Source organism: Pelecanus crispus, chromosome 3 (genome assembly GCF_030463565.1).
Source record: "Pelecanus crispus isolate bPelCri1 chromosome 3, bPelCri1.pri, whole genome shotgun sequence".
In the NCBI taxonomy this organism is placed as follows: domain Eukaryota; kingdom Metazoa; phylum Chordata; class Aves; order Pelecaniformes; family Pelecanidae; genus Pelecanus; species Pelecanus crispus.
In genome coordinates this window covers 1,623,723-1,640,586 of record NC_134645.1, presented here as the reverse complement: position 1 = coordinate 1,640,586, position 16,864 = coordinate 1,623,723, and the positions used below count along the sequence as shown (strand labels likewise).

Here is a 16,864-nt window from a genome sequence, read left to right as displayed (position 1 = left end):
CTGTGCTTTCAACAACGAGGTTTGCCACTCGTTACAAGCGCCCGTAAGGCGTGTTTTCACTTATCGGAGAAATAAGCACACCAAGGCAGGTCACATCATGATTTTGGCTAGTTTAATGTATCGGCAGCGCTTCTTGGTGCAGGCAGAGCCGCACACCTCGGTAGCGGACTTAAAGCGAGACAAATACAGACAAGCCAGGGTACGGAAATGTGTTCGGCAGCGGTGTTCCTGTATCCTCAGCGTTTCGTTAGGTGGGTCTGCGGCGGCTGGCGATCTTGCCTTCTGAAGGTCAGAAGAGGGGCCCTGCCACCCCGCCGATGCCATCCTTTCCCAGCGGCGCTTCGGTGCGGTTCTCTTCGAGGCGAGCCCGCTTCAAACCGGCCGCCGCAGCGGGGCGAAGGCGATGTCCGCCGAGGCGAAGCTGCTGGAGGAGACAACCGGAGGGGTCACGCCGCCCTCCCAAACCCGCTGCGGGGGCCGGCGGCGGGGGGAAGGAGGCCGGCTACCGGTAGCACCGGGCCGCACCGAGGGCTCGGCCTGGCCTCAGGCCGCCTCCAGCTCCTCCTGGGCGGCGGCGAGGCGGCGCTGGAGCCAGCGCTGGCGCCAGCGGAGGAAGCGGCGGCGGGCCCGGCCCGCCTGCCAGCCCACCAGCACCCCGGCCGCGAAGGCGGCCAGCAGCGCCCAGCGCACGGCCCGCAGCCGCAGCGCCTCCGGGCCCATCCCCGCTCCCGCTCCCGCTCTGCTCGGGCCCGGCGCCGCCCCCCGCTTCCGCCGGGGCGGGGGCGGGCGCCGTTAAAGGCGGCGGCGCCGGGGAGGAGCGGAGTCGGTCCGCGCCATGGCGGAGGCGGCCTCGCAGGTAGCGGTGCTGTGGTGCCCCCGGGAGGGCGGGGGTCCCACGGCCCGGTGTCCCACGGCCCGGTGGTGGGTCCTCGGCAGGCAGCAGAGCGGTCCTGTCCTGTCCCATCCCATTCTGTCCCCCCCCGGGAGGGCGGGGGTCCCACGGCCCTGTGGTGGGTCCTCGGCAGGCAGCAGAGCGGTCCTGTCCTGTCCCATCCTGTCCTGTTCCCCCCCCCACCCCGGGAGGGCGGGGGTCCCACGGCCCGGTGGTGGGTCCTCAGCAGGTAGCAGAGCGGTCCTGTCCTGTCCCATCCCATTCTGTCCCCCCCCGGGAGGGTGGAGGTCCCATGGCCCGGTGGTGGGTCCTCGGCAGGTAGCAGAATGGTCCTGTCCTGTCCCATCCCATTCTGTCCCCCCCCCGCCCCGGGAGGGTGGGGGTCCCATGGCCCGGTGGTGGGTCCTCGGCAGGCAGCAGAGCGGTCCTGTCCTGTTCCTCCTCCCCCCTGGGAGGGCAGGGGTCCCACAGCCGGGTGGTGGGTCCTCGGCAGGTAGCAGAGTGGTCCTGTCCCGTCCTGTTCCCCCTCCGGGAGGGCAGGGGTCCCACGGCCCGGTGGTGGGTCCCCGCTAGCAGAAAAGGGAACACGGGTGTGCGAAATTGCGGCACCCCTTGTAGCGCTTCGCACCTCCATGGCGTGCCCTGCAGTGAGGGGCCTCCTTTGGGTAATCTACCTCAATTTTCTTTCAAGCGCCAACGCTACTGACCGGCTGCCTGTGTGCGTTTTCCCCTTTCCGCAGGATCTCCTGCTGGCAGCAGCGTTCGTCTCCGATGCGCAGTACAACCGAAATATTCCTTTTAAGACCTCCCCGGAGGCGGTCAGGTAAGGAGGTCTGCGTCCTCACGAATGCCCCCGCCATCACGCTGGAGCAGGGCTCTGCGTGATGCAGTGCTGTGGGGTGCTCGGGCTGGGATGGGGAGAACCAGCCACAGCCGTGTCTGGAGAACAACAGCCAGCAAAGGCTGGGGGCTTCAGGTTCACCAACTGGGTGCTAAGATTGGTTGGGTGGGATGCAAAGAACTGGGTTTAGGCTGAAATGTGTATGTTGAATGGGGCTTAGTGCATCTGTAGGTTGAGGATGGGAAAGGAAATAAAAGCTTGGTTTTTGCTGGAGAAAAAAAAAAATCTTTTGAGACAGAAGCTGTAGGATACTGTGGGGATGAAGAGTAGGGAAGCTTGGTCAGCCCTCGCCTGTGTGGAAGGGGGTGTGGGAGTGTCGCTGTCCTGGTTTCAGCTGGGATAGAGTTAGTTTTCTTCCTAGAAGCTGGCATAGTGCTGTGTTTTGGATTTAGTAGGAGAAGAATGTTGATAACACACTGATGGTTTAGTTGTTGCTCAGCACTGCTTATGCCAGGCAAGGACTTTTCAGCTTCCCATGCTCTGCCAGGTTCACAAGAAACTGGGAGGGGGCGCAGCCAGGAGAGTTGATCCCAACTGCCCCAAGGGCCATTCCATACCATACGGCGTCATGGGCAGTATGGAAACTGGGGGGGTTGGCCGGGGAGCAGCGATCGCTGCTGGGAACTGGCTGGGCATCGGTTGGCGGGTGTTGAGCAATTGCATTGTGCATCACTTGCTTTGTATATTATTATTGCTATTATTATTATACTGTTACTATTATCATTACTATTTTACTTTATTTCAATTATTAACCTGTTCTTATCCCAGCCCAGGAGTGTTTCTCACTCTTACTCCTCCGATTCTCTCCCCCATCCCACCGGGGCAGGGGCAGTGAGCGAGCGGCTGCGTGGTGCTGAGTTGTTAAACCACGGCCATGGCCACGCCGGGTGTAGGCGGCAGGGTTTTGGTAGCAGGGGGCTGCACGGTTGGCCCGTGTGGGAGAGCAGCCCTGTGCCAGGCAGTCACAGCCGTCGCTAGCCAGCATGGCGGCGGGTGACACCGACCTGCTGCACACCAAAGCTTCAGCTGATCGAAGGAGTGTATGGCACCTCTGCTCAGATGAACTTCAGAAAGGGTGGTAGCTGCCAGAGGGCAGGAGTAATTAAAAGCTTGTGTTAATTGGCAATAAGTTAAGTGAAATTCCCCAAGTCAAGAATGCTTTGCCTGCCATGGCGACTCTCTTCCCTTTTAGTTGCTAGTAAGAGGCTGAGCAGCTTCAGAGAGGTTTTTTCCCTCAGGCTTGGAGTGCTTTAGGCAAACTGTTTCCATGTGTAAAACTTAAGAGGGGGTGTAGAACGGAAAGGCGGTACAACAGACTGCCAGCAAAGCGGTGTGTGAGCACTAATGGCTCCTGGAGCCCTCCCCACAAAACCCTTGCCTTTTACTTAGTTCTCATGGCTTAGCCAATGAAGTTTCTCAGGCATCTTGGAGACACAAGTATGGTTAATTACGGTTGTTACAAAGGCTTTGAGCAAGTGTGTGCTGCTGTGTAGCTGTAATGTCTGTCTGCTTTGGAAGAACAGACTGTGTGCATATAGTTTTGTCCTGCCCAAGTATGCTTACTATAAATAGTAGAAATGAGCAGGTTTTATGTGGTTGTGTCTTGATGGCCTTATTAAGGGTGTAATATCTTGTCATCTGTATAATCACCTGCCCTGTAGCCTTTGTGCAGGTGGTTACTGGGCAGATGAGATGACTGTTTGGCAATGTTGGCAGCTTTTTTATTGGCAGAAAAATTATATGCTCTGCAGACCTGCTCTGCGTCTCCCCAGAGGAGCCGCTGTTGTGTGAAACCTCCTGTGGGAGGCTTAGAGCTGGATGTGTTCACGGTTGTTGCTAACGTTCACCAGAGGTTTTGCTGCCGTAGGGGATAGAATACTGCTTAAGTTCTGTATAAAAACCAGGTTACTGTGCAACTCCATACTTCTCTCTGGTGGCTTTTCTTATCTCTTTGCTTTTTAACCTGCAAAGAAAGGGTACTGGATAACTAATCAGGCTTGGTTTCCGTGTCATGTGGATACCTGAGCTTAGCAGAAGTTTGCAATCAAATTAAGGAACAAGGCAATTACAAGAAGGAAGCAGCTTTGCTGAATCTGTATGTTGCAGTCTTAAACTGAACTGAAGAACACCTGTGTTCCACCTTCCTGGGTTTTCTGCTCCATGAAGGGGAGTGTAGGGTCCATCAGCTATGAGACTATAAGGAAGGGCCAGGGAACAAATTGCCAAATCTCTGGCTGGCAAAAATTGTGCTACTGTTACCCTTCCTCCTCCATGACTGTTTGGGACAGCGTGCCAAGATGTACTTGGTGACCCCATGGGTATGTGCACCGAAGCCTTTATTTATGGTGCCGCTGCCTTCTTTCTGCAGGCTTTATCATCTCTATAACCACTGGATTATGCGAACAGCCACCTACTTCTTCATCTTTCTCAACCTGTCCCTTGCGGTGTTTGAAGAACCTGCTGTGTATCCACTCCCCTTCCTGGTAAGTTTTCGGTGTACAAGCAGCAATGCAACTAATATTGCATTGCTTGCTAGAGCAAGCAAGGGTTTCTTGCTTGAAACTAGTTGTTAAAGGTGTCAAGAGATAATTGATGTTGATATTTCTGTTGGTATCTTTGACAAAAAAGGGGTATAGGAGCTAGACACAGACTGTGAGAGCCATTGTGGCCACCAGCAATGGCTGATGTGACCGTGGACAAAGTCATGTTGCTTTTCTGCATCTTGGAGAACAATTCCAGCCTTTTATGTGACCCCAGTCCAGACCTCATGTCTGAAAGCAGAAATGAAGTGTTGCCCTTAAGACTGACTTTTTTCTGTAGCCTTTATTTGTTCTGCACTAGTGTGTTTGTGAGAGGTTGCTCCTTGAATCCTAAGCAAGTACAAATTTACTGGCTTTAACCTGCCTGTGGCAGGGAATTTCACAAAAGGAAGCCTGAAACTATTGCTCAGTGTCAGATATGTGAGCCTGTAAAACAGCCGGCCGCAGAACCTGCTGGAAAAACTTTTATACTGACTCTGTCTGGTTTTTCTTTGCCTGTACCCCAGCCTGAACACCCTCATCTGTGCGAAGAGGGCTAGCGCTGCTCTTGGTTGTCCTGATTTGGGCCCCCTCTCTCTTTGCAGGTCACTTCTCTGGTCGAGGTGTTGTGCCTTCTGGTGTTCTTTGGCCGACTGACGCATTTTGCAAAAGTCACCCTTCGTAACGTATTTTGGAAGGATACCAAGAACATCTGCATTATGGTTGCAATCCTGGTGAGTTAGGCCCTGGGGAGCCTTCGAGGTTGAAGTGGCCAAAGTGGAGGTGGCTTTTTCCTCCTCTTGCTTTCCTGGTAACGTAGACCCGATGCACAAGGGCTCCACAAGAGCCGTGGCCAAACCGACCAAAAGCTCGGCCTTGTTCTCGCAAACTTGTCATGTGTGCATCTGTCTTGTATCAGCTAACCCTATCGTCTTCGCTGTCTGGATGCGTTTCCAACATTGCTTCTGGGAATTTTCCTTCTTTTTTTCTACAGTTATCACTAACAGACTTGGCCATATATGGGGTCCTCAGGATATACAATGTGAGGAGCATTCGATGGTCAAGAATCGTGAGGCCCATCTTCCTGATCAACTTTGCAGAGAGTCGCCAGGTAAGAAGAGGTCTGGTGGGGTGTACCCCTGGTGCAGGGTCCTGTTTTTGGACAGCCTGCTGCTTTCTGAGATCCAGGGGATTTAGTAGGAAGGTTCTTGTGCAGAAATGGCAGAATCTAGGTTCCTGTGAGTGAAGGTTTCTCTCAGAGGTGGCCCAAAGCAAGAATTTGAGATAGAGAAAAGGGTTCGCACCGGTGCTGCTTGGGCTCTGTGCAAAGTACCAAAAGGCTTCTCCTTTTACTTACGGCCTGGGTTATTGCTGTCCAGAGCCCTGAGTGTGCTTGGGGACGGAACTAGAGCTTCTCACCAAACACGGTGCTGTGATGATTTAGGGAAGGTCACACTTAACAAAGCGTAAGACTGTACGGAGAAGGAAGAACGTTTCTCGTAAGGTCAGCCCACGGGCTGTGCTTGGTCCAGCCTGTGTGGAGGAGCAGCTGCTGTTTGCGAGCAGAGTTAGGTGCTGTCCTCAGGAGCTGTGAACATGAGCAGCACCACAGACGAGAAAACTGTTTCTCCCTGGGTCAGGGGCCAGGTTACTTATTTCTGGAAGTCTCCTAGGCAAACAAGCACAAGTGTCACACTGTCCTCAGAAACTGAACTTGTAGTTCAGATGGGTGATTTGGACTCTGATTCCTCTTGTCACTGGGGGCGGTGGGTGATCTTTGCCCTGCTGCCCAAGACCGTTCTGGTCCCGACCTAGAAATGAATAAACTACTGGGGTGTGGAGGCCTGGGGGAGGGAGCAGCTGAACTCTCAGGCTCAGAGCGTGTGTTTTGTGGCCTGGAGTGATGGGCTTCTGTCCCTGACCAGTCCCCTGCAGCAAGAGCATCTCAGCAGTGCCACAGGGCCCCCTGTCCCTTGGCTAGGTGAGGTTGTGAGGGTATGTAGATAGGGTCTCTCCTTCTAGCATCTCCTCTGCGGAGTGAGGAGCAAAGGCCTGGTGCTCTTGCACAGGTTTTAGCAGAACAGAGCTAGCACATCTGGGTCAAAATCTCTCCTGCCAGGCGACAGAAAAGTACCTGTGTAGGTACCACTTTGCTTGCCTGTCCCTGTGTAGGTGTTTGATCCAGATGGGATGGTGAGGGGGAAAAATGGGTACCACCTTACGTCTAAATGCTTCCTTTCCCCCTGGCAGATTCGGAGAGCCTTCCGCAGCATCCGCAACACGCTGCCGGAGATCACCTACGTCTTCTTGCTCTTCATGTTTAGCCTTCTCATGTTCTCCCTTATGGCCTTGAAGCTGTTTGGTGAGAGGTGTGAATACTTCTTCTGCTCGGAGCTAGGTGGGAAGAATGCGCATGATACTTTTGGGCAGGAGGGAATCTGGCACCTCCAAATGATTACTAGCGAATACAAGCACTGCTGATACATGCAGTTCCTGCGGTGGGACGTGTGATCTTTGTACTTAACTTCAGATTGTCATTTTCCTCCTAGGAATCTCCAGACAGCAGAAGGTTTGCCGTATTTCAAAAACTACCTAGAAACTGTGTTTGACCTCTATGTGCTGGTGACGACAGCAAACAGCCCGGATGTCATGTATGTATGCTGAGCTTGCAGTCTTTCTGTTGTGAATGCTGGTGCCCTGCTCCCTGTGGCAGGATCTCTGGTTAGAACAATACTGTGTTTTTGCACAACAGGGTATTTCAGAGCAGCAACAGGGCTTTTACTTTTCCAGCCTGCAGGGGTTTCATGAATTCTCAGGCATCTGTTTTATAAATGGCTCTGAACCAGAATCTGAGGTTAGGAAGCCTTTTAGAAAAGATGCATTAAAAATACTGCTTTCCCAATGACCCAGCAGCTAATGAAGGCTTAAACCAGAGGGGGACACACATACACACACACACTCTTTGATTAAAACCCTTTCCTGAAAAGGAAGGGCGTGCTCTAGTGATCAGTGTCTTTTTCTCTCGTAATATTTGCAGGCCTTTCTATGCAGATATTTTTTAATTCGCACAGCTGTGTTAAACTTATGCGAGGGTTGGGCTTTCCATCCTCATTCTTCTAACTGGGTTTCCATTTCAGTTTGTACCATGAAGGTGCCATCAAAGAGGGGGTGTGGGGAGGAATGGCACACTTACGTGTGTGCTGGAGATGTACTGAACAGTACTGGGACGTTACAGGGACCCTGAGCATTTAGACTGAGAAATGCCGCTAGTCCTCCTAGGGTAAGTGGAAGAGGAGGTCTGAGTGCAGGGAGGGTCTGTGAAGCGAATAAACAGCTTATGACTGAGGCAGCACCTCAAGACTGCACTTAAACTTAGCCATGCTGACAGAAGCTTAATCTCTGTGCTTTCTCTTCTGCATCCCTTCAGTCGGGGCCTGATAAACTAGGATGAAAACCCAGGGGAAGAAAACTGCTAACTGAACTAATGCACAGTTTTTAGCTTGGGTATTATCTGACTATCTAAACCAGTACTTAGAAATCCACCTGGGAGACTGTTTTCATGTGGTTTCTTTTATTTCCCTGTTTGTCTGCCTAGCAAGCAACAACCTCTCTCCCCTTCTCTAGGATGCCGGCATTTGACTTCAGCTCATGGTATGCCCTGTTCTTCATTGCCTTTGTCATCGTCAACACTTACATCTTCATGTCTCTCTTCCTGGCTGTTGTGTACAACAACTACAAAAAACACCTGAAGGTAATGTTTGGAGGGGTGAATTGTGACTGGTGACTGCCTGCTGTTCTATATAATCTTATAATGAAATATCAGGCTTTCCCTTGGAAAGCTTCTGCTTCTGGAAAGTGTGGAGAAGGGGGTACAGCTTCTTGCCTTTGATGCTCTGCAATAACAAGCACAGGTCCACTTTTCATATCAGGAGGATTGTTGCAAGTTCTGCTTCTAGCATTTAACAATGAAATATTCTATGGTGCTGTGGACCCAAGAAGCTGCAACAGATAGAAGCATACGTCTCTGCATTATTGCTGTTAGAGGCTTAGTCCTAGCTCAAAAACTCTGCCTCTGTGCAGGAGACTGTTTTCAGTTGGTTATAAACATGCAGCACACTTTTTCGGCCACTGCATGTGCTCTTAAAGGAAATGTAAAGGGAGGTCTGAGTAAATTGGAACTCTTGCTGCTTCTACCCAAACTGAGTAGGTGCAGTTTGGTACTTTTGATCAAAGGGTGAGAGCAGGAAATTCCTGGGTGCTCCCATGAGGGGATTGGCCCTTTCTCAGTAAGCAGTCTGCTAGGTCTTCCCAGAGGCTGGTCTCCCAAGGGTAGAAGGTTCTTTAGCCTGCTTGTAATTGTGTGCAGAAGAGGATCTCCACCCCTGCTGTCAGCAGTATTCCCTTACGGATGGGAAGCATGTGTGGACACATCCTCTTTGCTCCTGTGACCTGTGGACATGCAGATCCTGTGATCTTTGTCATCTCCTTCCTGTTAGACACTGTCCTTTGTCTTTTCTTCCGTTTTTTCAATGCATCTCCCAGCAGCAAGCAATGTATTGATCCTTCCAGAGTGCTGTGCAGGGAGCCCATGGTTGCCTGTTAAATAGCATTTCTCATCACCCCCACTCACTGTACTGTACTTTGTGTCTAATATCACTCCAAGTGTGTTCCTCCGAGTCTCTTCTTGCATCTCTGTGCTGTGAAAATAAGATTTTTTTTTTTTCTTTTTAAAAAAAGAGGGGGGAAGGGTGACTGAAGCTGCCTGAATCATAATACTCTCTCTAGAATGAGATCCGTAAGCTTGCTTACATGAAGCACCGCAAGATGATAGAGGCCTTCAACCTCCTGAAGGAAGAGGAAGGAGCACAGTTTGTCGTTAGAGAAGCCCGATGGAAGCAGCTTGTCAAGCTGGTGGCTCCTGATATCAGCAACTCCCACCGAGAGCTGCTGCTGTGCATCTCGGATGATGAGCAGAAGGGTTTCATAGGTAAGCAGTGGCACACTGCTATGCTCAAGGGATTGGGAAGGAGCCTGATGCTTCAAGGGTTTTGGCATTGGGACTTACGGTCTGTAATGGACCCAGAGGGACTCCGGGCCCCTCTTCCTGCTTCCCTCCGGATTGCTTAAGTCCTGAAAGGTTGTTCTTTCTGCCTGTGCTGTAGCCCGTGTCATGTATGCTGTGGGTAGCTGTTCCTGGCTGTTTGACATCAGGCCAAGCTCGCCATGGAGAATGGGACCTCCTGTCCTCAGCACGGGACAAGGAAAGCCTCCCTTGTTATCAGATTCCTCCAAGCAATGTGGCTTCCCCACATAGTCTTCTGGAGCCTCTCGCTCTGCTCCTGCTGGAGACAGAATATCAGGAGAGATGGGTCGTTCTCCTCATGCTAGATCACGCCCATCCTGATCGTTAAAGGTTTGTGTTGGTTGTTGGCCTGTGGCTTGAGCCAGTCCCCCAGGAATGGGGCGGAGAAGCTGTTGGAGTACTGAGTTCAGCCTCTTCTGTGGTGGATACCACTTTGAGCATGTGTGTTGCCTGCTGCTGTGAACAGGTACTGAGTCCAGGTTGCTGCGACTGGTGTGCCTGCAGGTTTGCATTTGCCAGACACTGTATTTGTTTTTTTTAATGACAGCAGACTGACGTGTAGTGCTTTTCCCCACTGCAGACAAGAAGTCCTTTGTACAACTGGCAGATCTCCTCAACATCCAGGTGATTACCCTGAAAATACGCAGCCATCCGCTGGGGCATTGGATGCCTCGTGTATACCAGTCAGCAGTGAGCCGGTTCCTGCGCAGCATGGTTAGGCACAGGTAAGCCTCTGCCTGTGGAACAAGCAGCTCTTAATGTTCAAAGGGCTGCAGAGCAGTGGTGTTGCAAACCAATGCTCATCTGGGTGTCACGCTGGAAAGTGCAAACTGCATTTGGGCAAACATTGGGGGTTATGTTTTTAAGTGTTTTGTGGACCAACTGTGCTCTGAGTCTACCTTCAGTGGTGCGGAGAAACCAGACTTGGCTGTTGGTGAGTCCATACCTCTTCCAGTCCCGCTTGTTCAGATCAAAGGGTGAGAGCAGTGCTGAGTGTAAATAGTTTCTACTGAAAGCAAGAAGTGCTTTGTGGCCTGCCTTAAAGGACCAGATTAAATGCTTCACTTAAAGGTGGTCTTACATCAGCAGTCTCTGCTGCAAAGCTATATCGTGCTGCTTTATCAGCTCTTACCGAGCTGGTACCCTGAGCTGCTAGTGCTCTGTTTCACATCTGAGTCTTCCCAGAATTGCAAAATCACTGAGGTCGGAAGGAACATCTAGAGATCATCTAGTGTAACCTCCCTGCTTAAAGCAAGGTCAGCTATACTAGGGTACTCAGGGCTATGTCTAGTTGGGTTTTGAGTATCTCCAAGGATGGAGACTCCATAACCTCTCTGCAACCTGTTCCAGTGTTTGATCATCTTCAGTTTAAAAAAAAAAAAAAAAAAAAAGAAACCAACTCTTTTGTCTAAATGGAAAAATCTGGTATTTCAACTTGTGCCCCTTGCCTCTTGTGCTTTCACTGGATACCACTGAGAAGAGTCTGGCTCCATCTTCTCTACACCTTCCCATCAGGTATTTATATGTACGTATTGAGATCCCCCTGGCTCTTCTCCCCTTCAGGCTGAACAATCCCAGCTCTCTCAATGTGTAATGAGTCAGACTATCCTATGCTTTAATCGTTTTTGTGACCCTTTGCTGCTCTCACCCTAGTATGGTCATGTCTCTTTTGTACTGGGGAGCCCAGCTGTGGGCACAGCACTCCAAATGTGGCCTCACCAGTACTGAGTAAATGGAGGAAAAATCTTTTCCCTGGACCTGTTCACAACGCTCTTCCTAACGTAGCCCAGGGTGCTGTTGGCTGCCTTTGCCAGCAGGGTGCATTGCTGGCTCACATTCAACTTGACAGCCAATTGTGGACTCGTTTAGGTTGGAAAAGACCTTTAAGATCATCAAGTCTAACCATTAGCCTAAAACTACCAAGTCCACCACTAAACCAATTAAGGGTAGAGGAGTAATTAATTTCATGTTTCCTGGCTTGGTGGCTGGATTAATTTTTTTAATGAAAGCAAAGCTAGGAATCGCTAAGGTTGGAAAGGATCTCTAAGATCATCAGCCCAACTGTCAACCCAACACCCCCATGCCCACTAAACCATGTCCCAGAGTGCCATGTCTGCCTGTTTTTTTAACACCTCCAGGGCTGGGGACTCCCCCACCTCTCTGGGCAGCCTGTTCCAAGACACCCCCCACCCTGCAGATCCTCTGCAGAGCTGCTTTTCAGATGGTTGACCCCCAGCTGCACTGGTGCCTGAGGTTATTCCTCCCTAGGAGCAGGACTTTGCATTTTCCTTTGAACATGTTGGGATTGCTCATTGCCCGCTTTCCCAGCCTGTCCAGGTCCCTCTGACTGCAGCACGCTCATCTGGTGTACCAGCCACCCTTCCCAATTTTGCATAGTCCTCTGTTTTACTCGTCCAGTCTTTTTGCTTGAGAAATGCTGCTTGGCTTGTTAGAAACACAGCTGCAGTCAGTCTCTAAGAGTTTGTTTAACGCTGGGAGCATTGGCAGTGGTGTATCTGGAAGGCTTGTGCTCTGCTTTGTGTCGGACTTCAAGGGCAAAGCTAAACTCTGTAGTAGCTTTCCTAAACTCTTGGGTTTGGGGAGAACTGATGGGTAAAGGTAGTTTACCTAAATGGCAATGTTTCAGAGAGGAGGTAAAGAACTCCTGAAATAACTAACTTTTACCTGCTTGGGAGTGGCAAACTGATTTCTCTTTTTCTTCTTGCAGGGGATTTGTTTGGACTTATGATGTGATCATTCTAATAAATGCTGTCTTCATTGCTCTGGATGAGGAAACCCCCTATATTTCTTATGCCGAGTGGGTCTTCCTGGCTTTGTATATAATTGAGATACTCCTGAAAGTGTACACTTATGAACCGAGAGTGTTCTTTGGCAAAAATCAGTTCTGGAACTGGTGAGTAGGATGCATGTTTGTGTGAAAGCTTGTGTGAAGTGTGATGAGATCTTTGTGTTCAGCCCCTCAAGAACTGAAAGTCTCTTGGAGAGATGGGCTGCCTAACTCATGTGCCAGGGTGTAATTAAAATGATTGTGTGCATCAGAGGACATTGTGCTCTTTCCTGGCCTAACCTGGCTCTGACAGAGACTACTGTTCTCTGCCCTGCTCTGCTAGCTCAGTGAAAGGTGACTCTGCAGCATGTGAGGATAGTGGCTGGGCAGGGGAAAGCGTTTTGCTAAACAAAGCTTTCCCATCTTCCCACCCTGCAAATAGTTTGAGATGAGGCAGGACTGCCTGGCACAGATGTGAGGGAGAGGGATTACTACTTTCATGCCTTGTGTGGCAGCTTAAGCGCCCGTTCTCTGTTGCCAGAAATCTAACAGCACTGCCTTCCCTCATGCTAGGTTTGATACCCTCATCATCTTTGCTGCCTTGACTGCAACGATACTCAATGCCACCCTGAAATCGAGTAAGTGCAGCTTAAGCAGTCTGCATGCATCTGGGAAACGTGGTGGTCTTGAGTCATCTTTTGCCATCACCTTGGGCTAGGGAGGCTTTTTGACAAGGCAATGAATTTCCTATAGGGTTTAAGAACTAACCCAGTCTTTTTAATAACTACCTGTTAACAAACAGTGTTTAACAAGGACAACTCATAACAAATGTAAGAACACACTTTATCTCTACACTTCCCTGCTTATTTTTCAGAAGAAAAATCTTTTTTTTCCCTTTCTCAGCCACGAAGTACAACAGCCAACAGATCCTGGACATTGTCTTCATCTTAAGGGTCCTCAGGCTAATAAGGATTGTTGACAGCATTCAAAGGTAATGAGGAGAGTGGGATAGGGGTATGTTTTGGGTTTTTTTTGTTTTTTTTTTTCTGGGGCAAGCTGTGTCAGAGGCTGGCTGAGACAGTGCCTTGAGTTGCTCTGCGTGGCTGCTTTGCACTGGCCGTAGCCACACAGCAAAGCATCCCAAGGCCTTGTCCCAGCGTGCCTGGGATGAGCCCAGTTGCTGCAGCCTCTCTGGAGACTTACTTATAAATAAGGGCATGTGGGGAGCACGTGCTGGATGGGATGTGACAATAAGCAAGTGTAGGCTTTAAAAGAGCCTCCCCACAGCAGGGTTGTCATGAATCATTTGCTGTAGGTTCCGGGTCATCATGAACACACTGATAAACATCGTACCGACAATGTTGACATTTGGTGGGCTGACTCTGGTAAGAAATCCTGGTATCCTAGCTCAAAGCACTCCAGTTTTACAGGAATGTGTCTTAAGTGTCACGCTCATGCTGTTTTCGAGAGGATAAATGCAAATATCTGGATGGCTGGCCTTTGAAACTGTAAGTGTCCATTTGATTCTTGGTCATTGCACATGTAAATGTGTGCAAAGGGGTTGGGTTCCTGCCGGTTGCCAGGTCAGGACGTTCTTCTTTGCTCCACGGGGCAGTGAGGATGTTCGGTGCAGTCTGGGTTTCACACAGTAAGGAATCAAACTGTGATTTGGGCAAGAAGCTGAACGAGAAACCTGTTTCTCAAATAACTTCCTAAAAATAAGTTCTCCTCTTATGACTTGAGAATATTTCATTTCCATGTGTTTGAGCTGTAGTTCTTGGCTTAGTTCTGCCTGGTAATTGCCCTTGAGTGGGTTGGGTCTCTTGGCAAACTGCTGAGGAGCAGCATAGAGTCTGTGTCTGTAAAAAAATGGAAAACCCGCTGGAACTCTTAAACTTGCCATGGAGCTTGCTGGCATGGAGAAGCAGGCAATGGGATTTCTCTTCCCAGGTTGTGTACTGTGTGTTTGCTATCGTTGGCATGGAGTTATTCCATGGGAAAGTGCAGTTCTTCCCTGCAAACTCGAATGCTCCTCATGCCTTGGAATGCGGCAACCCAGCCCTCAAGGATTCTCTGTTTGCCCGTGGAAAATACTGCAAGAACAACTTCAACAACTTTGCGTCATCCTTCATCGTCCTGATGGAGCTCACTGTAGTCAATCAGTGGCATGATATCCTTTGTGGTGGAAGGTCCAAACTAGAGCTTGGTGATCCGTGCTCTCCCCCTTGGTATTGCACGCACCTATGCAAACAGAGAAATGGTTGCTGCGGAGGGCTTTGTTCCGAAGGTCATGGCTGGGCAGTGTTCTCTGGTTCCTCCCTTAGCGCTACTCTGCAGCGAGATGTTCTCTTCCTCTAGCACTCTTGCCCTTGACTCCCATTATACTCTTTGCCAACGGATTTGCCAACGTGACGGTTCAGCCTGCGAAGCTGTATTTCATCGCCTTCCACATTGTGATGGTGATAATTATTGTCAAGTAAGTTTTGGGTTGCTCCCCTCCATTTTGGAGGGAAGAGGGGCTCTGCCCCCTGCCAGGGTGGTAGTGGTGGTCACACAGGGTGTGACTCTTAGAGACAGGCAGGACATGTGTCACAGAGGAATCTGCTGCATCCATTCTTATCTCTACTGAGTGCTCTGGCTGACTTGGAGCTCCCCATGTCCGGCAGAGGAGGGAACAGCATGCTGGGGAATGAGCCTGGGAATGCTGAGAAAGTAGCCGATGCCCAAAAGCAGGGGGGATGCCAGTACGGAAATGCTCCTGTGTAATTCTGCTTATCGTTTCTTTCAGTATCTTTGTGTCGTTCATTTTGGAAGCTTTCTTTGTGGAGTACTCCCTAGAGAAGAGTGAAGTAGAAACAGCCATTGAACAGAAAATCCAGGAGCTGGGAATGGGAGTTCAAGAGTAAGCTCCCCCAAAAGGGTCGTGCTGGATGTGGCTGGCTTGGCACATCCGATGAGGGCTGTGGGACTGCAGGAAAATGCCTCCCTCTGTCCCGAGCTTTGAGCTGAGACTCCTCTTCCTTGTCACAAAGTTCTTGCTAGTCTGTCATGACCACGCAGGCTTGGTCTAGATGTTAGCAGAAGGCTAGTCATGTTGGCCGTGTCTGCCTCGCTCCGCTCCTCCAGCCCAGGGCTGTTGTCCGGAGGACAGGGGAGATGCTGGAGACCAACAGCGTGGCTGTGGTCCCGCAGGATCCGTTGCTGCTGGGTACATGTGGGGCCCTGGGGTAAGATGTGCCCCCCCCCCCCCCCCCCAGGGTAACTTCTGCTCCTTCTTGTGTAGGGATGAGCTCCAGGATGAACAGCTCCTTGATAACATGGAGAGTGCTGAGCACAACCTCGAGGGGGAAGGTGGAACAAAGCCACAGTCTAAAGGGCTGATGTTTAAAATTGCCTCCAAACGTAAGTGCAGCCCTACAGCATGCCCAGTCTTTGGTTTAAGAGGCCAAGGCTCTGAACTGTCCTTGATCGTAGCCCTGTCTCTGGGGAAGCTCCCACGTACTTCTGCTTCCTTTGGGCTGTAAAAGCAGCTAAAACCCAGCTGGAGAGCTTGAGAGAACTGTGCACACTCTAATGTTTGCTGTTTTCCTATTTTTGCAGCAACTCCTTTTCCTCTTCCCTACCTAGGCCCTCCTGTGCACGCTTGTCTTCAGTAGCCAGTCTGTGAAGACGCTGCCTTGGTGGCTGAGGTCCTGCTGTTGCTGAGAAGTCTGGGTTTTTTCAGCTTTTCTCCTTCCTCTATGCACTCTGTGTTCCTCCTGGCTTGGATCATGGGGTGACTATATGCTCCTTTCCTCTAGCTTAATGCTTACCTTTTCTTCTGGCTTTCTTGCTGTACCTGAGCAGTTCCCCAATCTTGTGCTTCTCGGCATGGCAGCTGATGGGGATCATAAATCCGTTGAAGGACATGTGGGAACAGAAGTGCTTAAAATCTTAAAATAACAGTCTTATCCTTTACAAGTGCTCACAGTGCTTGAAAGCATACGGGGTAAAATACCAGGGAACATCACTTGGGGCATTTGTTTTCTTGCCTCTTTAGTGTAAAACATGGGGAGCAGACTTTGAGTAAGAGCTGCCCTAAGGTAGCCGCTACCTAACTTCTGCTGAGGAACAGGAATGGATGCTTACAGTGACTTCTTTTTTTTCCTTTTTGGGCCACCTGCAGGGTACAGGACAGTGGATGCTCTGCTCCAGCGTATGTTTGAGGCAGAGATACCCCCTGAGGAGGAAGGCCCTTCATTTGAAGAGATCTTAAACTTGTCCCCGACCGCTGCTCTACCCAGTAACCTGCCTTCGGAGAGCGCCGCGTAACAGAGGTGATCCACGACGAGGAGGAGCTAATTCTCAGCCGCCCGGGTCTCCAGTGCGTTCCCTGGCTGGCTGCCTTCTGCCACCGCGCTCACGCGCGCGTGGGGGACAGATTACGCAGTGGAAGGGGTGGCTGACGCTGGGAGCGGCTTCGTTGCGCAAAGGAGCTTTATCTCGCGTAAATGTTGAAACTGGAACTACCCTCACGGGGAAGCAGAGGGAGGGTCGGTGTATCTGACTGTCCCAGTCGAGTAACGGTGCCGTAGTCAGTATGTTATGAAATATCTATTTGTAACTGGGATCTTGTATTACAGCACTTCTATATGCGTATATGGACCAATGTAAGCGGCGTCAAATGCCTCTTTAGTACATT

The 16,864-nt window shown here is 50.6% G+C and overlaps 2 protein-coding genes across 2 annotated transcripts; one reads left to right on the top strand and one right to left on the bottom strand.

Moving 5' to 3' along the window:
• Positions 1-543: 543 nt before the first annotated feature.
• Positions 544-720, bottom strand: MTLN (mitoregulin). Its single transcript, XM_075706762.1, has one exon. It carries the CDS (start codon positions 718-720, stop codon positions 544-546), a length of 177 nt encoding a protein of 58 aa, XP_075562877.1.
• A 115-nt stretch (positions 721-835) lies between these two features.
• LOC104026581 (two pore channel protein 2) lies at positions 836-16,503 on the top strand. Its single transcript, XM_075707253.1, has 19 exons — positions 836-856; positions 1,633-1,715; positions 4,162-4,276; positions 4,918-5,046; positions 5,307-5,423; positions 6,563-6,681; positions 6,862-6,963; positions 7,937-8,063; positions 9,098-9,299; positions 9,976-10,120; positions 12,124-12,309; positions 12,757-12,821; positions 13,087-13,174; positions 13,499-13,568; positions 14,134-14,353; positions 14,569-14,659; positions 14,972-15,085; positions 15,467-15,585; positions 16,349-16,503. The coding sequence occupies exons 1-19, from the start codon at positions 836-838 to the stop codon at positions 16,492-16,494; spliced, it is 2,259 nt and encodes a 752-aa protein (XP_075563368.1). The 3' UTR covers positions 16,495-16,503.
• The last annotated feature ends 361 nt before the right edge of the window (positions 16,504-16,864 follow it).

Bases quoted from the DNA above. Each gene is read 5' to 3' on its own strand.
- MTLN (XM_075706762.1), bottom strand. From the start codon at position 720: ATGGGCCCGGAGGCGCTGCGGCTGCGGGCCGTGCGCTGGGCGCTGCTG.
- LOC104026581 (XM_075707253.1), top strand. From the start codon at position 836: ATGGCGGAGGCGGCCTCGCAG. The intron at 6,964-7,936 runs GTATGTATGCTG...CCCCTTCTCTAG, and splicing joins GCAAACAGCCCGGATGTCAT to GATGCCGGCATTTGACTTCA. The intron at 15,086-15,466 runs GTAAGCTCCCCC...CTTCTTGTGTAG, and splicing joins CTGGGAATGGGAGTTCAAGA to GGATGAGCTCCAGGATGAAC.